Raw genomic sequence first — 25,858 nt, forward strand, 5'->3', positions numbered from 1 at the left:
AGTGTGCCGGTTGCTTAAAGAATGCCTTGAGTAAGTGCGTTAATCTAATGTACCTATTTGTGTCGATTCAGCTGTAAGTGAAAGTGATCCGACTGTGAGAAAGTGTGCGTACGCACGTGCGTACCGTCCCGAAAATCATCATCATACTGCCACCCACCGGTGATAGATGCGAGTGCAGGCATCGAACCATCCGGACAACCCTGGTGCAACGGCAACGTTGGTACAGCGCGATGGGTGACTCCCGCGGGAGGACCGCGCGACCGCTCGTCCTGCTGCTGGTGCTTGTTGTTGGTGGCAGCATGGGTGGTTCCGTCGCTGCCACAACCACCGGTGAGCCGCACGTTACGTCCCCGACCGTCCCTGCCACGGTGCAAGCTACTGCGCAGGAGCTGACGGTGAAAAGCTACGGCAGTGTTAAAGCCACCAAACCGACACCGACGGCAATTCCGGAGCCGGAGCTTTCCACGCAGCTCGATGCGGTACAGCGCAGCAGCGGAGCTCATTTGAATGGTGAGTGACGAGTTACACTATTAGCATTGCCGTATTAATTAAAACGTGCTCCGGTGGTCGCATTCTTCGGCGTGGGCACATTTTGCAAGCATAAGTTCGTTTCGCATCTGGTGAGACCATGACGGAGGTGGAGGTGTCGTACCGCAGGGAATTGGTTTTTCTTTGGAGAAGGAACGACAAAAAGTGCACTACTCTATTTGTTAAGATGGAGAGGACAGCCATTTTTTTGCTTGGATTTTCATCGTCAACCATCGTATGCTCGCTATGGAACGATGCTTTTTGATGCTACGGAACGCTTGCCGACAGGGTCTAAAAACACTGAGCCCGTTCCAACTGTGGGCCAGCGTTCGTTTGGTTAAGTGTGTCGTAAAATTTGAATGTGACCTGCTTTGCTGGTCTGATGCTGGTGCTTTTGGTGCACACACACAAAAAAACATCCAATTTCAGTTGTAATACGCGCTGGGAACGAACAATCGCACTTATGGTTTTGGGTCGCTTTGTGGAGATAATCCAGAAATTCGAGAATGCTGAATGCTCCTCCGTCTGTTTCAACAAAGCTTTCATTAAGGAAGTTCCACATTTAGATAGTGTGATGCTAAATTTAATGGTTTTAAAACTTAAAAAAGGGGGCTTAAACTTTTAAAGGGACGACCCGGTGGCATGATGGTAGCGGAGCTGATCTTCACAAGAACGGACCGGACCAAAATCCCATCCGGACCAATCCCCCGTTGCAAGGACTGACTATCCGGCTACGTGGTAAAATAAGTCGATACGAGCAGGCAGTTCTAACGAGGGAAAAACTTTAAAAAAGAGCCAAATAAATTTAAGAGATATAACTAACAGATTTCTATCTAACACTTTTTCTTGTGAAGAACTTAAACGTTTCACTTAAGCATTTATTTTTTTTTTAATTTCGTAAACAACCTCCCAAATAAAGGAGTTTTATTATATTCAAGAACGTTAAATTTAAGAACAAGTATCTAAACTTATTGTAAAATATAAACAAACCGCAAATATTTGGTAAAAATCTTTGGAAATAGTGATCGTGCAAAGTGCATTAACCTTTCAACATAATGACTTTGCTGCTCTTCATAATTTGATCATCAAATTAAGTTCTATGCGCATCAAATTTACCCCTCATGAGATAAGAAACAATGAAACCGTGCTTCTCGTTTATCTTTTCTATAACAGAGAGCATTCCCCTCTGTTAAGAAACCCATCTTTCAACGCAAGAAAATCACCCTCTGGACCGACCAGACATTAAAACCAGATCAACGATCGGAGACGAGAGTTGGAAATGACACAACAGCCCGAGGAGGCACCGGATCCAATTCATTCGACCGAAAGATAACGGGATAGATCGTCCATTCCCATCGCAAAACAGGAATGGACCCCGGTCCCCGGGGCTAGAACTTCTCCCAGACCGGACAGTATGGCATCCTCTCCGTGCCATAGGGCATAACCATTTCACACGTACTATTAACCAGTGTACACTCCCCACCCCCGTTCGGCCGTAAGTCATTTGCTGTTCTCTCGTCCCATCGTCGTCATCGGATCGTCGCATCGTTCACGATAGGATCGGCAATAAGTCAATGCGCCCCCGTCCGGGTACCGTTCACTTCGAACGGTTCTTCTCCCGCGATCTGGCGGCACGCAGAACCAACCATGGGGAACACATTTTACTAAATTGCTCTCCCTCGATCCCTTCGGTAGACCAACCCGACCGGTGCCAAGTAAGAAGGGTTTTTGCGCATTTTCTTGCCGTTTTCGTTGCCTCCCATGCGCTTCTTGAGTGCGATCTCGGAGTGGAGACGCGGTTGAACGAACTGGTTCTTGTCATCGGTTTCCAATCGGATGGCTGACAGATGGCTGACGGTGCGATGTACGACGTGAGAACTTGGTTTCCTTCTAAGGCACCGCACAGCTTTCCTCACCGGTCTTTCTCCCCCATCTCGCACCGGGTGGTTAACGAAATCATGCAATGGATCCGTTTTGTCAACCGATAGCATGCCACACGATGCACATACCGTAAGCGAGTAAGCGGCTTTGCGGCGTGGCCAGAGGCACTCGTGCAAGACGGCTGCCACGGGGGGCTGAAGAAATGCCGCGCAATATAAGCCATATCACGTTTTGCGGTATCGAATATCCGGTGCACTTTGCTTCCTCGGAGTGCATTCACCTTTTCCGTGGCGTGATCGCAAACAAAAAACAGAAAAGAAATAGATTCCTGCACTGCACGCGGATGCAATGAATTATGGTATTTTAAGTGCAGGGTTGCGCTTACCGATTGCGATTTGGTTCCGATAGGAAATTACGATTTAACGCTCTAGCGACTTGACCGAAACTGAACCGATGAATGATTTTTCCTTTTAAAACGTTTTTGAGCGGTTTGAGCTAAAGCGACGTGAAATGGTAGGCAACCACACCTGGCTTAACGGCCTCTCATGCCAACATTATTTAAGGATTAATTTTGAAACATCGAAGGATAATCAATTTCGTTGCTTAAATTGATGTAAAAGTCGTTTATCTGTTGTACTTTTAATGATAAATCCGACCAAAATTTGCCTTATTCTGTGTGCATATGCGATAGGGTTCGTCGCTTATTTTGCAAAAATCATTTGTTTTTAATTCTGCTTTTATTACGAGCTGATATTTTTGTGCTTTTTTTAATAAGTAATGTAACAGGTGGGCTGATAATTGTTTGGCCTAAGACAGTAAAACACTTTTTTTTGGCCAAATTATTTTTTTGTATTCAACATACGTCCCTTCAAGGCGATACACCGATTTTAGCGGTCTTTCAATTTTTGGTTACTATTTTTGTAGTAGTACTTGTCATTTGCCACAAAAAAGGGCTTTGTTTCGGCGATCATCTCTTCATCCGACAGCCATTTTGCACATAGCTATCTCATATCCACAAATACTCGTGAACGATATGTCCAACACGTTCCTTAGGCATCTTTAGGGTGTCAGCTATCTCGATCAGCTTCACATTATGGGTGTTCTTAATAATTTTGTGTTTTTTTTAATGTTTTCTTCTGTAACCACCTCTTTTGGGCGTCCACTGTGTTCACCGTCCTCAGAGCTAATTTCACCACTTTTAAATTGAGCATACCAATATTTTATGGTAGATTTTGGTAGAGCAGTGTCCAAAGACTCTTCATCAAGCCAATTTTTGGCTTTAACTGTATTTTTCCCCTTTAAAATGCAATACTTTATCATCACGCGAAATTCCTTCTTTTTTATGATTATTAAAAACACAAAAGTTGCATCACACAAATTGCTCTAGCCTACTAGATTATTGTCCGAGTGCTGTCAAATTTTGACAGAACTCGTTTGAAGGTTGGTACAAATTAAAAATGATATGGATTTAAATCTTCTAACGCGATATATGTGTTAGGCCAAACAATTATCAGCCGACTTGTTACATAAATTTTGGATTTCAATGCATTATGAACTTCTTGGTTCTCCAACTAGTTATCGTTAAATAATTTGTTCTGACAGAAGAAAATCTGCAAGAAACGAAAATTATTCAACACAAAAAAATCCCAATTTCGAATTTCGCAATGTTGATCTTGACCAGAGCTATTATTTTCAATCCAATGCACTTGACGGATTAGTTTGATTGGTTGTACCATTTTGCATTCAATACCTACCCCCCAAACCATACGAGTGGTTCAATTGTTGAAGCAAATCGATTCAAATAATCCAATGAAGCTTCGCGGCGACGTTACCCACCTGAACGGTTGACCTTCGCGCTCCTACCTTAGACACCGAACCTAACGGAGCAGGCGCTACAGATCAACATCGAACCGAGCGGCACCGAGCGACGAACAAAAACACCCACCACATCATTCCATCCTGCTCCGGCGGGGAGTTGTTTGCATGCGCATTCGTTCACATTCTCGCGCCTGTCGCGCAAACACAAACAATCATAAACATTCATCGCAGGCTGGCGGAATATTTGCGTAGCACCGTTAGTCCCGGGCCGAACTGGTTGTCCTTCGGAATTGTTTTGTCGTCTAAGTCTACCCGCTTTTAAGGGTAATTAAAGGCAAAACCACGCAGTCCATCTCAGCACGAGGTTGGCTTCTTCTTTGTCGTCCCTTTTCTCACAACAACCGGTTAGAACGCGGTTGCTTCGACCGGATCCATGCCCGAAAACCGGTGTCCTACGCATTTCGCTAGAGCCCCGCAGGAACGTTCGTCGCTTTCACTTTCGTGCAAGTTTTCTGTTTCCGTTCGATCCGTTCGAAAAACGGCCGCCGAAACTTTCACTGCGCGCGGGGGTTGATTCGGTTGCGTTTAATTAGCGTAGCACGTAGCTCGACTGGAATGAGGAAGGGCTCACTTTTAATGCCGGTTTTGTGGGTGGCCGTCCGGCTGTGTTCGTGTGATGAACACACATTTTTTTCGGCACAGAAAAAAACCACACACATTCGCACAATCAATAATCGATTAAGTTTGATTGCGTGTGTTTTTTTTTCGGGGTGGGTTGGGATTGCTGTTGCTTGCCGGAAACAGACGGAAGGAAATTTAATTAACCAACTCGAAAATTTTACGGAAAATAGGAAAAACATAATTAAGCAAGTGATGTGCGACCGGTTGAACAAACCCCCCTATTTCGGTGTGTTTTATGTGCGAAATCGCGAAAGCATCCGTAAAACGCTGCCAAAACACGACACGAAAATATTCCACCAGTGCGCGCGACAGTTGTCACCCGTTTTTGCCATACCGGGGTGCGAGCGTTTGAATACATTATAACCTGTTCCAATGGCGCACCACGCACAAATACACCTTGCTACAGCACCGTACCGCATGTGTGAGTCGCGTTTCGAAGCATTTGAGCGAACGTCTAATGCTCGCGGGGGTTAGAATCGATACGAAACTTGTCAAGGACCGTGCGTTCCAGTTCCGTTGCGGTTAAGGCTGCCCCCCGACCCGCAGGCTAAGGTGTGTAGACGGTAAGGTCTGTGTATATGCGTCTGGTTGCTGGCACACTAGTTGGTACGTCAGGTTGGTTATGATATTGTTATTGCACACAACATCATTACTGTGGTTCCTTTCTTGGACAGAACGAGCCGATGACGAATGAATGATAGTGGGGTTTCCATACGTTGCTTGTTAATGAAGATATTTATTGGACGGATGTTGCTCGGGTGATATTTTCGATTCTTTAATTGGATGAAGACACATTGCTTAAGTAGTGATGAATTCATCCTACAATCATTATAAGTTAGACGATAGGCAATAAAATGTCCTCCTCATGTCCAGATCAACAACATTTTAAAATTGGCTGGAATGAATCGAATAATTTATCTATAACTTTCTTTAATTGGGGCGACCGGCGGCATGATGGTAGCGGAGCCGATCGGGCCGGACCCCGTAACAAGGACTGACTATTAGGCTGCGTGGTCGAAATAAGTCGATAGGACCAGGCCATTCTAACCAATAAAAATTAATAATTTTCTTGAACTAAGCAAATCCTTAATTTGTTAATTTATTAATTTGTTAATTTATTTATTCAATGAGCCTCATATGGCCCCTTTGAAGCTTGGGTTTAAAAGTACATTTAACACGTAGTTGGTCACACAGAACGAATACAATTTAAGAATAATAAACGCGACATGTCAGGTTCAAAATGATCACAAACAGCGTTAAACTCTCGACACATGGACAATAGCGAATCAGAGGAACCAAAAAGACTATGACGTTCCTCCACGTCAAGTAATGGCAAGTCTGGCACGGAGCGACCTGGCCGGAACGTAGATGTTGAACCTGGATAGTAGTGCCGGCGAGTCGATCCGATGGTTAAGTAGCCCTTGCGACAAATAATCTCTGCGCGTTACAGTTTCGCTGTTTCAGCAACTCCAGGCCCTTTGTAGTCAACTTGGACGCTCCAGGAACGCAGAGCAAACCCGCGTATACTTGCGCTGGATGGACTCAAGACGGGCCAGAGTACAGACCGGATCAGTGATGTCGCGCGCTAACTTCTTCAGCAGGCCAATTTGCTCGTTGCCCTTAGTGGCAACATGCTCAAGCTGGTCGAGCTGGAAGCTCAACTTAGCATCAAGGAGCACTCCAAGGTCCCTGACACAGCTTTGGCGCACAAGGGCAGATCCATTAATGGCGTATTCAAACAACAAATATTATAAAACTTATTTGAACAATAGTTTCCCTTAGTAGTAACCAAGCAAACCCGGGATTAGGCAATAAAGGAGGAAATGCCATGAGCAATATGACCTCTCCTCAGTTAATATATGGCTGATAATACGGCAAAGAGCCGTTATCAATGTAATAAAATAGTTCGCTTTAGCAAGCTCAAAACATTTAAAAGAAAACACAAAAAAGGTTGTTGTATTCCTTTAGTCACACAGTCAAAAAAGTAAAAAAATGGTAAAACCGCCTTGAACCTTTAAATTGTTTAGTTATGGTATATTCTTTTTTGGTTTTTATGACTTTAAAGATTTGTTTTAACATTGAAATTGTTTTTGGTTTTTGATTGTTTGCGAGGTCCTATAGGGTGTTGTCTGACGTCTCTTTGCATAAACCTTCGATGACAATATTCTTCAAAGATTTCGATTGGGTGACAACCCAAACTGCAAGCTGCTCATTCATGAACGGTGATTTCTTTTGACTCTAACCATGCCTTTGATTGGCATGATGAACTTAGGTCTTATCCTATTAGAAAATAACCCATTCGTCTGAAGAATAGGCGGGTCCAAACACAGAATCGAATCTTCTTTCATGACCCTACAGCGTGTGTTCAAAATCACATTTGTAATAGCTTTATAATACTCACGAAAAATCGCGAATTACTGCCCCGAGGAACTCCTGCTGCATCAATTGCAGAATACAAACGAAATTTAGACATCAAAATACAGCCAGAGTTCACCAAGCCGGCTAATTATAAAGATAGTTCTTCAGTCCCGAAAGCAACTTAACCACCACGTGAAGCATTCTGTTTTCCGCCGTGATTAGCCACCATGATGCTGCAATCGGTCACTAGTCACCCCTTAATGAGCACCCTTTTCGCAATCGCTACGGTGCGGGATGCCGAGAATCGAGAATTGGGTTCCCATTGACCTACCCTCTAATAAAGATAGCCCTCCCCAAAGCGAATGCTACGGCCTGCGAAGGAAAAACAGCAATCTTGTCTAATAGTGGTTTTCCCTTTTAGCTTTGTATCAGTTCCATTTTTGTTACTACTGTTGTACTACACGATCATCGCTTGCAAGTCGGTGGTGGATGGAAAAGATCAGCGAACTCTTCGCAACAGACTGAGATTGTATGTAATGATCGCAATCCGGTGATGCTGTGGGTGGTCATTGCGAATCCGTCCTGGTTTTTTTTCTGTCTCTCCAAATAATTCCGCTTCAATGTCTACGCGTCGTTAGCGTTCGATGTGACGTTGATTGTTGCTGATGATAGATCGTGGTTTCCCTTGCGCTTCTCGGACCAATTCCCAAAACCGTATCTGTGCCACAAAGGTATGCTCTCCCCAACAAATGCACAATTAGATTGCATCCTTGTTCGCTCGTCCAGTCTCGGTTTAAGTTCCCGTTTTTTTTAGTGCGCTTCAAAGTTCGTTTCACATACTGTTCTCACCTAGTTGCTGGCGATTCTGTTACCATCTTGGACCCTGTTGCCTTTCTGGATTTTGTTCCGCCTCATTTGAAATATTCTTTTTCTGCTATACTTTCATTTTGATGCAACAAGTATAATGGCACTGAGAGCGAAAAAAAATCAAACAATCGGTCGTCAAACGGTATGAATGGTGTAAGATGTAATTCCCTGCTTTGCTCTTTATTTGTGGGATTGGTTTGGATTTTATTTCATTCCTTTTGCTGCACTTTTTGCATCTAATCGTCCAGTCAACCAGCCGGCCAATGGGACTGCAATGGGACATGAACAACAATTGGCAACACGGCCAATTAAGCGATGAACGTAGCGATCGCACCACAACTGGGAACGTTATTTGTGTGTGTGTTTGTTTCGGTCGTTCTCGATCCGACCGGAGACAGTTACAAAACGTGAACCTGGCAGACGAGATTGAGCTGCACTGTGCAAACAATTGCAGCAGTTGCACAAGCTTGGTCAGAGATGCTTTAAAGTGGAGCAATGTAGTACCGGCAGGTATGGAAGAAAAACATTGAGGTACTAATAACAAAAAACGGGTAGTGGCAAAGCAATTTATTTTTGCGTTTTAAACTAAATTTCATTTGGAACAAAGTACGCAGAAGAGTTTAAGATTATTATTGCCAATTTTTAGTTTAATGTTAATTTTAATTTAGATTGAATTTAATATTAAATATTAACATTGAGTTTTAATTGCCAGTTAAACCATGCAATTTTAGAAGGAAATTAAAAGTTAGCAAAAATATTATTTTTATGGGATCATAAGTTGAGAACACAAATGCAAATGTTTGATTCAATCTGAATATATTCTTACAATTATTGGCTACTAAATGTGGGAAAAAGGTGAAACATTGCAGTCATAGATTTTTTTTTCTTGGAAACGCCATTCAAATTTAGTCATTAGTAATATCATATTTTCTATATTCGAACTCCATAAAGGCTTCCCAACGAACCGTATTCAATTAGCTAAAGCCAGCCTCACCAATGACCATTTCCGAGACAATGATTCAAAATTCAATTTGAATAATATTTCTCGTCCTTCTCTACAATTAACTTTAATGTTCTGTAGCTGCCGGACTTAATTGGTGGGCCGAGTGTGTACTAACGCGAACCGCGCACACTCGCGGCTCATCCCCCTTTGTGTGGCTGTGGGTGCACACCTGAAATGAAGTTATAAACTTGTTCACACACATTAATCAAGATGCTTCGGCAAATTGACTTCCTCGTTACTGAGGGGTTTGTTTTCGAAAATCGATCACCGTGATTCCGTGCGGTTTGCGGTGCGACTGGTAGCCGTTACGACCGGATCCGCATCCTAAAACGCTCCCCCCCGAACATCCTTCACTCCCCACCCAACCGTGCATCACACAGCCATCACACTCACACACCACGACTAGACGCGAAACAAGTTTGGCACGTTGATTAGTTTCGGGTCGACGTTACTCAACACCGAGCAGACACCGGGCAGTATCTGCGGAGCATCCTGCACCGCCGTAACGGAAGAGAAGATATTGAACCGTGAATGTGACCTCGGCACGGCACAACATTAATCTATATGTACCGCTGCGTGCTTTGATGGGATGGTGAATGAAACTAACCAACAAAAAAGAACCTCACGTCGAAACGATCGTTCGATCGAACGGATTTTTTTTTCTTCCAAAAAGTGATCGAAGTATGCTTATTTCATTGCGTGCACCATGCGTGTGTGTAGTTGTATAAGCAGACGGATTCGCAAGTCAATGCCAACTATGTTTATAAGTTTGTTTGTTTGTATTTTTCTCAAACACTCCCCACACACTCGATGGATTCTCGAGTGCAGGTTTGAAGCGAAGACAGAGTAAAGCCAACAGCAAACTAGCATTGAAAAAATCACTCAACTCATGTAGCCGTTTATTGTATGCACGGTTTTTGTGTTGCGTATTCAATTTGCGCCCTGCCGCAACCAGACGAGCTGATGATACCGGTAAGGTTCACGAACGGATTTTTCGTGAGAACGGAACGCTCAATGTGACCCCCGATGTTACAGGTGATGTCCACCCGGTACACCTGTGATTCGGTGTGACGCACGTGGGCAACCGATATCATTCGAGACGCATTAAAAGCGATGACTATTGTGGAAATACAAAAAAATGATACGACGATGGGTACACGAACCGGGAAGTAGTGCTGCGATGGTGTATATTTATTTTCCTCTTTACTCGCGGCGTAAGGGAAGGAAAAAAACCGTTCAAAAGCTTCATCATCCATGATCTGCGTGCTCATCCCGGTCCGAGAACATGACTGACAGTTGAATAGTGAACGTAAAGATGTTGCTAGAGCGATAGGAAATTCCCAAATATTCTTCGATAGATTCTAACCGGGATGGAGGGTGAAGGGGGTTTGTCCAAGCAGGGTGGAATGATAGGGATTTGCAAATTGCCGAGTAGCGTCATTTTAGATTGCTGATGGAACTGAATACGGGAAATGGATTTTTTTCAAATGATTTTTTTTACAACTGGCTAGTACGATAAGTGCAAAATCTGCAAAGCTGTAAATAATACGCTTTGTCTTTGAGCACAATGTCATGATGCCGGAGAGCAAAAAAGCTTTGATATGCAAGGTAACAAACAACTTCAAGGGTTTATACGTAAATTAATCAATATTATTGAATTTGGGTTTTGTATTGCCTTACTCTACTGTCCATTTCATAGCTCTATGTTGAAGAAGGTATTGGGAGAAAATGAGAACTTGCGGAAAATTTAGGAGAAAAAATACAGGTTGTCGAACTCATCAAGGCATATAATTGTTACATTTACTATTTCGAGACCAGCACAAACGTTGATACATTATTTATATCGCAATATGTCACTAAAATTTAATACCAATATTTTTTATTAACAATATATAAAAAATCTATTCACATTGAATTTTGCACAATGATATTGATAAATGCATGGATATATAATAAAATTGATCAAAAATATCTTAGCTCATAATCATAAACAATAGTTTAAAAAGCATACAAAACTTATATAAGTAGACTCCATTTTTTTTGATAATTATTTTTACCACTTCCTTTATCTTAAGCACTTCTTGCTTTTAACTTCTATTTTGGTATTTTTTTGGTAAATTTAGTTAATATTAAAATGTGCTTGCATCAAATGTTACTTACTATTGCCTATTACACCATACCATTGGTTTGATACTAATTTCTAGTATCTATCCTAGAAACTTTTTTTTTCAGAGCATTTTAGTACTTCATCCAAGCATTGAATAGAAATCAATCTTAGAAAAAGAAGTCAATCAGAAAAAGAAGTCAGAAAGTTGTGATCATTTGACACCTACGCTTCTCTTTCACTATTCCATTGGCACTAATCTTTGGGGGAGTAATGTGGTAATGTACTGCGACAAAGGGCAAGCAATGTGTCAAAAAATTCCGGTTTATATTCCAAACTTAAAGGATCCACTGTTTGGTACAAGAACGCAATATTTGATCTGTAACGGTATTTACGCATTTACGGAAATAATTGCGTGTGTACTTACTTTCTCGTGTGTACAGTTAAAGTAATTATTATTACAACTACTTCTCTCACTACCTTCGTTCTTAATTTTACATCAATCTTCTTCAGTAGCAGTTAGATTTTAGTTTCCCGTACTGTTAGTTCTTATTCGTGATCTTTCTAAGCAGCGCAAATGGTTCGATGTGCTTCCCGCACTTAATCATTGTAGTTTCTCCCGCCCAGATTGGTATCACTTTACAATCCAATTTAACAAAAAAAAACCTCCGTAACGGGAATGGTTTAGCCATTATACGGGGGCTTAGTTTCATCGCTAGCATCGATGCATGGAGCATTTGCCTAAATCTAGGATTTTGTGAGTAATTACACTCATTCGCTTCCACTTCCTCACCGTTTCGCTCGTTGCACACTATGGCTGTGCAAATGAAAATTTAAATTAGCCCGCCAGAGCATTTGGGGGAGAAAACACATTTCCAGATCATGAAACCACGCGGACGTCATCACCGGAGGCTGAAATTAATTGTTTGTACGCTTTCTCTTGCGCGGTGCATCTACCAAACCGATCCCAAAAAAGCCGAATCGATCGATCTCTCGTCAACGGTATACACCACCAGACCGATGGCTGACCGTAAAAACAGAAACATGCCAAAAGTGTGCAGCCCCACACTGGTAATGAGCTGGGTCTGCGTACGTCGGTGCTCATTACCGCAGCCATTAAACACCCATCAGTGGCGAGTGGGTAGTTATGCCGCCTTATGGGCATTGGGTTTTGTTATTTTTTGATATCAAAAATAGGAAGATGCGATCAGTTCAAAACGTTACTGATATCTTCGTGCGTTGGTTTCCGCATGGAAATGGTGGAAAATCAATTTCTTTACAATACTTAAACAATGTGGTGCAATCGTACTCGCGTTTGGTGGACTTTTTTGTCATTGTTTTATGTATGTTTTACGACGTTCACGTAATGGACATGAATAGAATGTTGTGAAAAATTAACCGCTTCTGATAACATTATACTTGTGATACTGCTTCCTGCCTTTTTTAAATACCATTTATTATTCTATAAATAAATTTACTAATAAACTTTATTGATTTGTTCTTTTTAGAAGTCAGTAATGTACTAATCCGATAACTCATCGAGTCTGGGAACAAATCTAGAGTAGACCATATGCCCTCTTCATAAGTAGAATTTGTTGATTTGAATTAGAATTAAATGAGTTCCAAATAATACGCAAATATTTCATATGTTTTACGTTATATAATTAGACATTGAACATTGAACGAATACAGTAATGATTATTTCTTCATTTATTTGTCAAATTAGATTGACATTACGATATGCGACATTCCATTCCATAAATCCTTGAAGTAATAAGAGATATCTAATAAGAGGTTTAAAAATTATTTAGTTGTAGTCTCTAAATAATTTATTAATTTTTTCTTATTGTTCATATTAATGCCATGTTTTACCACATAATACATCATGTTGAGCAATTTCACAGGGCAAAGCGACTTGTTTAAGCATTGAATTAATTTATTCCTTCTAAGCTGTAGAAGGTCAAACTAAACCGTTGCTTTAATTAAAGTAAATTAAGTTATTACCTTTGGCTCATAAAGTTTACTGGCGACCGGCACATATTTGCATAAAAACGCAAATGATTGACAGCGTGGCGGAAGATCTTGATGCTTCAAAACTGTATAACCGGAACTAAATATAATCGCTTCATACACCTGTACACCGCGTACCGTGCATCCTCTTAATTAGCAAACGCTCAAAGCTAGCGTGACATTTTAATCTGACTTCTTCGCAATCTTGGATGGTGGGTGGGCCAAGGACATGAGCAACGAATGGGATGCAAATTCGCGCAAACTTATTATGGCACTGTTTTTTCGGGTTTCGCTTAAGGAGATTAGACGAAGAAGCTTAAACTCAAGATGGGATGCTGATTACAAAGAATGCAGTGAATGTAACATTTCAACTTAAAATAATCTTACGATCGCTAAATGCTAATGAGTGTAATTTATTTGTTTTTAAATCTCACACAAGAACATTCCGATGTATTTTTTAAAAAAAGAATAAAATGTTCTTTTACGATCTCCATCTTCAGACCTTAGCTGCGAAAAGCTGTTTATCGGTAACGAGTCAAAATTAATCAAGGCCACTAATGTGCTTTGCTTTCTGGCCACGCACGCGTTCTTGTGTTCTTGCACATGCACAAAACCGACTCTACGCTCAACACTCATATCGCAAAGCAAATGAACGTGGCGGCTTAATGAGCCCACTACACCAAATGATTTCTTAAAAGAGAGAAAAAAATAATGCTAATAAGAAAAACAATTAAGTAATGTCGAAGTGATGTGGCTACGAAGATGCTACACCACGTCTCGCGTAATTGGATGTAATTCTACCATTAAGCTTTAAGGCGAATTTGTGTGTGTCTGTGTGTTATTTTTTTCTTCTCCATTTGAGGATAAGAAGGAGGGCGAGTAGTGAAACGTGCCGCCATTAACCCTTGTGACCTGGCGAGTGCATCTCCGTATGCGCGCATCATGCACCTTGTGCGCAAACCATCTTTACACTATAATTTACACGTTCTTCTCATTATAAGCTTAGCCGACGATATCGCGCTGATGTTTTCGCCTATGGTTTGCGCTCGTGACTAATCCGTAAAGCGTTCCGTAAGCTTGATACTAACTTGATGACTAATCCGTAAGCGTTGATAAACGTTCCCCAGGCGTTCCCCGTCTCAGAACGGTCTAATCACTCGTTCGGTCCTGTGATCGTGAGACCTGCGCTCGAGCACGGGCTAACAACCGCCACGTTGATATCGTCATCGAGGTTATTAATATAGAAATCCTTAATCACGACGACGACGACGACGGTTTGTTGGGTCCGCATTTTGTTATCGTGCGGAATAAATCTTCCCTTGTGAGGCGGTTTGAAACGGATGAAGGTAGAACGGTGAAGATAGATCTATGACATTGAACTTTCCGCTCCTCACGGTTCCTCGCGCTCACCCTCCCACAGTGGGGGGGCTGCAGTTGCACTGTAGATCGCACGAGCGCCGTACGGGTTTTGCTTCCTGCGATGATTGCATTTGTCGTGATTCCATTGTTAAATGGGAGGGTATGCATGTGAGTAGAAATTAGAATGCTAGCAAAACGGGCAAACGGAATTCGATGATCTCATATACCGTGTGAGCAATGAAACATTACTGATCCGGTGATCTACTAAAGTTGATACAGTGCAACCCGCACAGTAGGACCTGTGATTCATGTCGTTGTTTTCATGTTGTGTCTTTTCATCTTCCTTTTTGGAAATATTCCTTTCTATCCATCAAAACATCCGCCTAAATCAGTCTATTTGGTAGAGTGATTTACTGCGACGGCCTCACTGGTGCCGCTTACTGGTGGCGCTATGATTGATCCAGTAATCGATCACACAGCTGAGGGTGCATGATTTATGCATTCAACCACCCACTACCAACCGCGTCGCATCTAACTCGATCATTAATCTTTCGCTCCGTTCTGTTCGCGTCGACCTCGGAAAAGTTAGTTATGCTGACCGGTGCTGGCACACGGTGCTCGTGTGCTAAATGGTGTTCGAAGTAAAGATTGAAAGTGAAAGAAAGCGGGGGTGAAGCAGCGCTGAAGGAGCGTGAGAAAATGTCTATCAACCGTTTAGGGATTAGTGATGTTTAGGGAGTGTTTAAGGACGATAAATATAAAAATAGGTTTTGATCAGTTGTTTATGAGCATGAGCTTGTTTATGACAGCGAGTGCTATTAGCTAATCATGATCATCATGATTACTAAACCTGAAGTTAATCTAATGCAATCTATTAATTATTTTGTCTGACATATTTTTAGTCTGTCTGTTTAGTTATGAGACATAATTCATATTAATCACCCATACCAGTATATCGTCTACATTGTTATTCAAGGTTTATTTTGTTTTAAATAGTTCGGCTAAAAATGTTTATAATTTTACAAAATGCAGCATTTTCAAGTATCTGCATGAAATGACAACAATTTGTTTTTAAAATAATTTCGTGGAGTTCATATTTTTCGATTTATGTGTGGCGTTTCATGTAAAAAGGAGATTTATGATTCTGAAACACGTCGAAGCCATAAACAGTATTATATGACTGCTTCATAGTCTCCAAATGATTAAAAAAATTATCAATCATCGAGCTTTAAATAAAAATTAACCATAATATCAGTTTAACCCTACTTTTTCGTTTCGTTTTCGTTGATCATAAATTCCCTTGATAACAAAAGACTTGAGAAAAATAAGCAACGAACCTGACATTTTAGGAAAAAAATCTTATTATTTATTCTTTTTATGATAAAGTACTAAACGTTACCATTTAGCAATTGCTTATTCATTGTTTGCTTAATCTTGGATTGCAAAAGTCCTTGGTAATTTAGGTGTAACCTCAGTAACTTGGTTAAAATAAGCGATGAACCACTATTTATGTTAAGCCAACGTTATGGTTCAACGTCATACGAAAGGTTAAGGTGAGTTCTGTTTCATTTTCTCTCTTTTTGGTTTTTTCATGACAAAGCAAGTTTGAAAGTATTTACCACAATGAACTATAACGTCACTATAACGCTGATTTAACTGGAATATGTTTAGAGCATAAAAATGAGAGCATATTAGAATTGATCCACTCTAAGTAAAACACTCTTCATATTGCCACATCGAGAAGTTCCCATTACCCCATACACACGATTACACGATACCTTCGCTACTAGCTTCTACATCGATGTAGCAGAATGAGAAAATTACCATCAAATGTAACCAAGAACGAAGATGCTCTCCGCCCACTCAGAATCTTGCACCCCAAATCAACCCATTCGATGATGATCCGCCAAGATGGAAAACCCTGACGTTCCGATTCACATGACCTTCGCCATTTCTATCGCCCATCTATTGGGCCCACGGTACGCCTCTTGCCAAGTGCCGTAGCTAACACGACCGTACAGCATACCACCCCCGCCCGGACCAGCTTGAACCCAGGGGGGTTCCAACCTGCGCAATAAATCTTTTTTCCGGTGACAAAATGCCGCCTGTTTCGCTGTCAGAATCTTTCCCGTCCACTGCCACAACAATCCGTTTGCCGCGTTGTGAGACGTCGGGTGTCGGGTGTAATTATTTCCAGCCGGGCGATCGTGGGATCATAAGGTAGCGGCGACGTTTAACAGCACTTGACAGCACAGCAGTGGCAAAACATGCGGAACATCCGCCGTGACTGGGTGACATATCAACGAGGTCAAAATTATAGTGTGTCCCTAAGCTCGATCTATCTTGCGTTTGTTCGATCTTCCCACAAGTGCATTTCCGCCTGTTTTGTTAAACGTTGCGATCATAAACCGGGAGGTTGTAGGGCTGTTCGGTGAGGAACGCAAACACAATGAGCTGATGTTTTTGAAGTGTTTATTTTATCATTAGGCAAACGAATAAATAAGAATAGATGTTGAAGGGTATTGTTTTTGAATCGCTTCAACACGAGACCCACCGGGTTTATGACGGTCTAGTGTTGACAGGCAGAATAAAACCATATTTTGCTTAATGTCAGAACTTTTAAGGTGGATTATTTAAAACAGGCACACAACTTACAAAAAGAGAGTAATAAATCTTAATTAGTAGTACGATCTGTTAACGCTGATTTAGCAGTTAACTACCAAATTATTACCACTGACCACTGATGGATGTGAGCTTGGAAATCATGCTTTTTCCATTTTAATTAATCAGGTTTTAATGTTAACAAATCATTTATCTTTTTGGATCTTTTGACATGACTGATTTTTCATTTCTTCTACATTCCCTCACATTGAATCATTTTTAACACTGAACGATGAAATCACAACAAGCCGTTCACCCTACCGGCGATGCTTTTGTCACCGTAGCGCAACAATCGAACCGTTTGGCATATATCATGCACATGTGTGTACATACATGAGCTCGTATAAAAGATATGACCAGACCGATACCGAACAATGGACAGTCCATCCCTTCCAACCTCGGGTTTGCTTCGGTCTCAACCCACCTCACCACCATCCCATCCTTTGTGACGCGTGCCACAGCAAGAACTCCTGTTCCGGACGCAAATCAAACCTACTCGACGACGATCGACGATCGCTAATCAAAATTCAAACACAATCTACTGACTGCTGCACCAACCCATTCCAACGTACGTAACACAAACCCGCTCGGAACAATGCCCCCAAGCTGTGGACCGTGGGGTGGTGGTGGGTGAGTGCATCCACCCAAACGATCGACCAAAAAAAAAAAGAAGCGAGAAGGATGATTTTTTCACCCCAACCCCCAGCCAACCCCAACGCGACGAAAGAAAAGTCATAAAAAAACAGTACTACCACCACGTCGCAATCAAACTGCGCAAGTTGCCGATGGTTTTTGGGGAGGTAGTTTTTGTCCGCTGGATGACTTCAGCAGACTGCAAAAAAACTGCACACAATTTTTATTTTTTATTCGCAAGTGCAGTCCCAGGGGTAACGCATGGACGGTTGCTTTACTTTCACTAAGCATGATGGGGTTTTCATCCCTCCCGGGGGGCAGAGAGTCGAGATTATCCAAACAAGACCGTTTGGCTTACGGTGAAATAATGGTAGGATGAACCGCAGTTGCACTTGCACGAACGAACCGATCCTCCTACCGATCGGCTCCATTGGTTCTAAGAGGATCGGCTTGCCCATTATGTTTTACCTTTTTCTGTGCGATCAGGAAGAAAGAATCAGGGTTTTTTTGTTTGGAATTCGGCACTAAGTTGCCAAACATTGCATAACGCGCTGCCTAATCCCGATTTGCCGTGTGGATAGCGAATGGCGTAATGATTCGCGTAACTGCCGATGGACAATTTTTTTCTCCCCCCTTCATTCTCAACAAACAAAACCGCGCTTCTTTGCCGACCAAACAGGCCGCGGAGAAGCACAGCGCCGCAGCGAGTTCATTTAACGACACAATTTAAATGCCAATGTCTTTTGCGCTGTTTGTGGCATCTCTTTTTTCGCTCTCTTTATCCACTCGAGCCGATGAAATGATGCTGATTTACAGTTCCAGGCAACATTTAATAAGCATCGGAGCGGGTTGGGCACAACGCGGGCCCTTTCAGCGAAAGGTGGTCAAACGATGGCGTGGATAGATTAAGGGACTCGCCGATATACGCGTGGTGGAAAGGTAATAATATGGGTTGAGTCAAAAAATTAAATAAATCCCCTTTTTGCCAGCCACGCGGCTCGTTCGTTTGACTCGCTGGCAATGGCTCGCTCGGTGGAGAATTGTAAAGTAATTCCGTGCAATTAACGTGTCGTTATGACCATCGGGGATCTCTAGGCATGGTCCACTCACCCAGCTTCCCAGCTGCCTTCAGTTCAGACTCCTGCAAGTCGGTGCTGACACCGACTAATGGGCGTTCGAGTGTTGCAGCATCAAGTCGATCCAGCGACTGGAATGTGGACTGCAGCAAAGTGTCCACCATCAGCGTGACTCGACACGTTGCGCTTCTTATCGATGGAGAGCAACACAAAAAAAACAAAAAGCTGCCATGGGTGTGTGTTTTCTGTTAGATCACTGGGTCAATTGTGGGTTTGCATACAATTTTACGGAAGAGAGTAATTTTAATTGAGGTAAATTGGGGTTCAATGTCTATTAAAAGAGCGAAATCCTATAAATATGGATTGTTTTACCACAAATTCAAATATCACAAAATTTGATAAAATTATCTGTAAAAAGCATCAGAGACTCCCAAATGGCGATCTTAAGATCTTTCTTAGACCTACTTAAGTTGTACCTGGAATGCCAATTTAATTAACCCACTTTGTCATCAAAACTTCAAGCAAAAGATCTCCCCTCTCACTAACGAGCCACAAAGTATAGGGCATTTTTAAAATGTTATCATTCATGTTGACACTAACAACTCCCATTCTTATTCTTACAAGTCCTAATTCCAGGCCTGTCAATAGGCCTATGAATGTTTTTATCAAGATTCTATCAAAAAGTAAATCTTAGACATTAACCAAAGACATCCTCAAGAATGATCTCTCCTCCTCAAGAATGATCAAATCTCCTTACTTACCCCCGAATTATTAATACCGAAAACCAGTTAAAGTTGGGAAAGACTTTGCTTTCAAATCAAGCTTTTTTTGTCAAAAGCTAAATAAAACAAACGATATGCAAAACCTTAGTTACGGCACTATAGAGACATCAAGTTACTACATCAACAAAACCTCTGCAACTCAATCAATCGATAACGGACACGCCGAAGCAAGTGGGCAGGTAATGGTAATGAAACATGGAACAACCGAAGCAAAACAGAAACCATCCGTGAAGGAATCTTCACCCGTGAAAGGAGTTACACTACTACACGGGGAGTTCACCGTGAAAGGAGTTATCGTGTAGCTTCCTGATACACCCTTCACGGCACTGATGGCGACTTTAAACGATGCTCTTGTCAACATATGTTTTTTGCGATGTATAACAGAGTTGTCCATCCGTCAGGAAGATTGATTGTACACACCGCGCATTATGTTCCGGCTTCCTTTTGTCCTGCATGAAACTAATGAACCTGTAATGATGAGTGATTCAACATTTCATATCTATATGTTAGTTTAAGTCTCTCTGCATCAGCTTCTTTTCCTTTATTTATCAATTATAGGAAAATGCACATCATAACAGTACAGAGTGATGAAAACTTTATTCTCAACACACTGGTACACCATAAAACATGTACAACCTTTCGTATGTCTGTCCATTTAAGAAGACCAGCGCTTTAAATTTGGCTTAGCGAATGTCCAACCATACCCATTAATTGCTGTGTGTGTGAAAGGCAACTGCAACGCATCATCTAAAGCCTTGTTTATGGTGCAGGTAGTCGTTAGAGCGATAAATTCTAATTGCCCCAACACTAAGTGACATCCTGTTTGTGCCCGCCAGTATAGTTCTCGTTTAAGTGTGGATCATTTTTCCATACCTGTTGCTTTCTAGTATTTTTTTTTTGCAAGATCCGCAGACAGATGGATCCGCGACCGCTGCAATGCGACGGTGAATTGCCAGTACCACCTTCTATTCAACCGTTATTACGCTGCTATTCATAATTGAATATCGGTGCACTCGGAGGATCAATAAATCTTCGACCCACCGATCGTCGCACAGATCGCAATCGCCGATGCACAAAGAGAAGATGAAAGTGAACCTGCATACAACGGCTGGCTGGCTGCAGAGCCGTGGCCACCGATCGGTGTGTGGTTAGTTTTCAAACGGTTTCAGAACAAGTGAATGTTGTTTCCATCATCGCAGGGACACGCGCAGAGGAGTGCTGTCCGAACCGTCGGTCAGCGTGAGCGCGCAAATCGAATGGAACTCTAACATTCTGCCTTCGAGGGGGCGCAAACGAACGGGGATTAAGCGCTTGCTTGCTGATTCAATTAATCCGACCTCACCCTGTTTGCATCTCGGTCCGCAACCCATGGCTCTAAAGGTGACTTTTTCGTGAGATTGGTGTACGACGGACGAGAAAACGAGTTTATCGGTGCATTCTAGGCGAGGAACGGTGTACGGGTTTTTTCCCACGGCCTGTACCGATTGCCTGACCGGATATGAGTTGTTTGTTGTTTGGTATTGGTTTGGGATAATTTATTTCAAACGTATCTAGTGAGTCTATTGCATCGGGGGAGTTCGAATAGGAACACGCAACAATTCTGGACATTCCTCAGGCTGATAGTAGCATTCAGTAGCTTAGTCATCCGAACTAGTGAACTAACAACAGGTGGGCTGATAATTGTTTGGCCTATGACAGTTAAACACTTTTTTTTAGCCAAATTATTTTTTTGCATTCAACATACATCCCTTTAAGGGCGATTCACCGATTTTAGCGGTCTTTAAATTTTTCGATACCATTTTTGTAGTAGTATTTGTCCTTTGCCTCAAAAAAAGCCTTTGGTTCGGCGAACACCTCTTCATCCGACGAAAATTTCTTCTCAGAGGACATCCTTTTGGGATCTGAGAAATGAGGTTAGTCACTGGGAGCCAGCTCTTTGAAATACTGTAGATGGTGAAGCATTTTGTGGTCTAATTCATGAATTGTTGCCATTTTTTTCACTGATTAGTGGCACGGTGCGTTGTCTTGATGAAACAAAACTTTTTTTTCTTCGATTTCGTCCTTCAAACGCTTCAATAACTTAGGAGTAGACGCAATTAATGGTCTTTACTTTCACGAGATAGTCGATGAAGATTATTCCTTGCGAATCCCAAAAAACTAACGCCATAACCAGCTGGCTGATTCTGGCGTTTTCCCCCGCATTGGAGCAAGTTCATCGCGTCCAGTCCACTCGGATAACTGTCTATGGGACTTTAGAGTGAAGTGGAGATGCCAAGACTCATCCATGGAAACGTATTGACATAAAAACTCGAAATTATTTTGCTTAAACAGCTCCAAACTCTGCTCCGAATCATCAAATCGTTGTTGGTTTTGGTCAAATGTGAGCTCGTGACGGTAGCCATGTTGCACAGAGCTATCGCATATCCAAATACTCGTGAACGATATGTCCAACACGTTCCTTAGACATCTTTAGGCTGTCAGCTATCTCGATCAACTTCACATTACGGTTGCTTTTTATAAATTTGTGGGTTTTTTAAATGTTTTTGTCTGTAACCACCTCTTTTGGGCGTCCACTGTGTTCACCGTCCTCAGTGCTAATTTCACCACTTTTAAATTTAGCATAACAATATTTGATGGTTGATTTTGGTGGAGCAGAGTTTAGTAACTTTTCATGAAGCCAATTTTTTGGCTTCGACTGTATTTTTCCCCTTCAAAAACTAATATTTTATCATCACGCGAAATTCCTTCTTTTCCATGATTACTCAAAACACAAAAGTTGCGTCACACAAAATGCTCTACCTCATTAGGTTATGGCCCGAGTGCTATCAAATTTGAACAGAATTCGTTTAAAGGTTGGTACAAACGAAGTATGATAAGGATATAAATCTTTTAGCGCGATATACGTGTTAGGCCAAACAGTTATCAGCTCACCTGTTAAATATTAAGCAGAACACAACGTTTAAAACAGTATTTGGGTTACCTTATGAATGAATCAAACCACTCAACTTTTGTGCTGTTTGAGTAGCAATAAAAGAATTCTTTTATTTCATAGATATAATAATTGTTTCGGCCAGTAAGCATATAACAAAATAATATAAGCCACTAACGAATATGGCACGATAATTCCCTCAGCTCAAACCACGAACATCCATCACGCCACAATAAAACATTATGAGCCGTCTAACAGCGATACACCATTCTCCGTCCAACACGCCAGAGACCTTATCGTATGCCCGAAAAAGGTTTTCCCTGCCACGCGCTCACGCGCCGTCCACAAATCGAATGCAAAAAAGGCATCCGGCAGCCAAAACCGGGTAATCGTTGCATAACGGGTATTCCTTCAGTTTCGTCACCGAACCATCCGGGAGCGCTGACGGCCATTTTGCCAAAGATGGCCTTCTGTGGCACACGTCGCGGAAGTCGTCGCGGTGCGCGAGGGACGCATTAGCGATCGTACGGTGCATCACGCTTCACACATCACACGTCCGAGTGTCCGCCACAGGCATAAACTATATGATCCATTATAATATCCATTACATAACTCATGGATGACTTGTGGAGGTTTAGTAGGTAGTTCAACCAATACTCGACCCGGGGTAGTTTTTTTTATGCCAGAATAAAATGTGGAGATGAACCCTTTTTCCTTCACACTCCTAACCGAGGTTACTCCGGTACCGGCTCTCAAGCAAATGGATTTTTACGCAAATTCGACCATTTCTGTAGGCCATCGGAATGGTGCTTCATGTCGATCACATTGGCTACAGAAACAGAAACAAAAGAACATTCTCCATTCCGATGGGGTTTTCCTCTGGCACGCGAAGATAACGTTCTCTCCCCTGTCCGTTCCACCATCTATTGGGGTCAGTGCAATTAAAACGAAATAATCATCGTCCACCGAAAACAATGCTCTAACGATGGAGCACGCTGAAGGCCACTACACCTTCTTGTAGGGGCGGACTGTGGCCGGCATCTTCACGGCAGTTTGTTGCATCGAAATCGCAAAGACATAATGAAGTCGGCAACGGTGTGACGGTACTAGCGCCCGGTACTGCACCACCACCGCAAATCAACCGCTTGAGCTTCACACAGGTTGGGTGAAATTATTGTTATGAACGGATGATGAGGTATTTGGTGGAAGAGGGACCAGAGCGATTCAATTAATGTTTCGCAAAAAAAAACAAACAATCTCGTCGCTAGCACGGCAAACTCTGTAGTGCCCCAACCCGCCAAACAACAACTGTCTCGAGCTGTTGCGCACGTGAGACCTCAAGATAGAAGATCGATCGAGTCTAGAGAGGTGCCTAGAATGGTGCAACTCGTACTACCAAATGCAACCAAGCAACGACATCGCACGGAATCGGGCAGGTTTCTACATCCAGACAGCTTCGAGTGCAGCGAATCTTCGAGCCCTTCCGAACACACAGCCGAGACATACCTTCGATCGAGTTGGCAAGGTATATTTGCGTCCAAACACAGGCCTGCCTGTCGTCTGCACCGATCGTGGACAATAGATTTTAATTCGGTGTTTTGTTACCCCCGTGCCTTCTTAATTTATGTCTATGGGCAGGTTGCAAGCGAGAGATGGAGTTTGGAGTTGCATAACTGGCCCATTGGGGGGGGATTTGGGATTAAGTCGATAAGCATCGGATGTACATGATGATCGCTGGGGGCAAGGTATCCACCTAACCGATCGTGGGTGTGGTTTTTGGGGTTTTTGGGTAGCGAACTAATGTTTGCTGTTTTGCGAATACTGTGCCGCACAGCGTATAATGCACGTCGAGATTGAGCGATGGATGGAAGATTGAGATTAAGACATCATTCCGGTAAATCAATCGGGATTGCAATACATGGGGAAAGCGAGCGAGTCGGTGTGCTGGAGATTGGTAATAAAGTTACGTATCGTTTGATGTAATGGGTTCTTATAGAATGCGATGCAATTCGATGCTTGTACCGCATGGTTTATTCCAATTCTTCTAAGTACACTCTTTCAGCAATAACAATTACTGCTGAGTCTAAATTAATTGTTATCACAACTCTGATTAATTTTTCAAAGTTAATAGCACTAGCTCAATAACAATGCGACATCATGCATTATGCCATAATTTGTAATTCTTTTCAATGTAATTTTACCTTCTAAAATATTTTGAAGTTTTAGTAATATCATTTAAGAGCTGTTTTGAATTAGTATTACAAATATAACAGTTCTATAGCTCTACATAGTTAACATTTTAGCTATGGCGGTCTTTTTTTATCCTGGGAAAACTCGCCTCAGACATTTTTAAAATATTGGCAGTAGTGCAAAGGATTATGTACCAGATAATGAATTTTATATTTCAACTTCTAAACGGCCTATTGCCCGGGTATCTGGGAAATAGAATAGTAAAGGGCATTTGACGTTAGATGATGATGATATGATTCTAAATTTTTTGAAAAAAAAATGTATGAGACAACACAGTTTGAGACACGCGCGCGTTAAAGTGGACATTCAAGACATTCAAGGGTCCCTTAATTTTTTTTTTGTGTAGTTTGGCAAGGTCGACTTTAAGAACGTTCTCCTCTTTTCCGGAAAGTAGGTCTTTAACACGCTATTGGTGTCTGTGGACCAGGCTTGTGCATAGAACAGTCCCGAAAGCTGGTAGACCATTACCCAATCAATGGTACTTGGCAGACCTCTTTAACGGACACTGGGGAATTGTGTATGGAATTCGACGCGTGCCTGGGAAAGTTCCTTGATGCCACCACTTACCGACTGAGCATTTATATACCTGGTTGTTGGTGTTTAAATATCTTAAAGATAAGTTCGTCTCTCTCAAACCTGTGTTGGGATATGAGGTGGGACTTATCATCATCAAAAAATTGCCCTTGGCCGTCATAATAGAAATGCAAAAAAATACTTATATTAAAAGAAATATAGAAAAACAAATACAAACACACCATTTATGACATGAGTTGCTCATTCATCCCGAGATGTTGTAAAATAAATGAACTTCGTGAGATTATTATTTAAATTTTTTTAGTGAAAAATAAAAGGTACAAAACAAAAAGCAAACCAAAGCCTAAATGCTCGAATAATATTAAGCATCTGTCCTCAAAAGAT

At 41.9% G+C, this 25,858-nt stretch overlaps 1 protein-coding gene across 1 annotated transcript in view; it reads left to right on the forward strand.

Annotated features, from left to right (window-relative positions):
- Positions 1–230: 230 nt before the first annotated feature.
- The window catches only part of LOC128302597 (mucin-5AC), a 62,833-nt gene continuing 37,205 nt past the window's right edge, over positions 231–25,858 (forward strand). The window contains exon 1 of the mRNA XM_053039451.1: positions 231–510. Within this exon, the coding sequence (XP_052895411.1) occupies positions 231–510 (280 nt within the window). The remainder of the gene's footprint in view (positions 511–25,858) is intronic.

The sequence above is a fragment of the Anopheles moucheti genome, chromosome 3, assembly GCF_943734755.1.
Source record: "Anopheles moucheti chromosome 3, idAnoMoucSN_F20_07, whole genome shotgun sequence".
Classification (NCBI taxonomy): domain Eukaryota; kingdom Metazoa; phylum Arthropoda; class Insecta; order Diptera; family Culicidae; genus Anopheles; species Anopheles moucheti.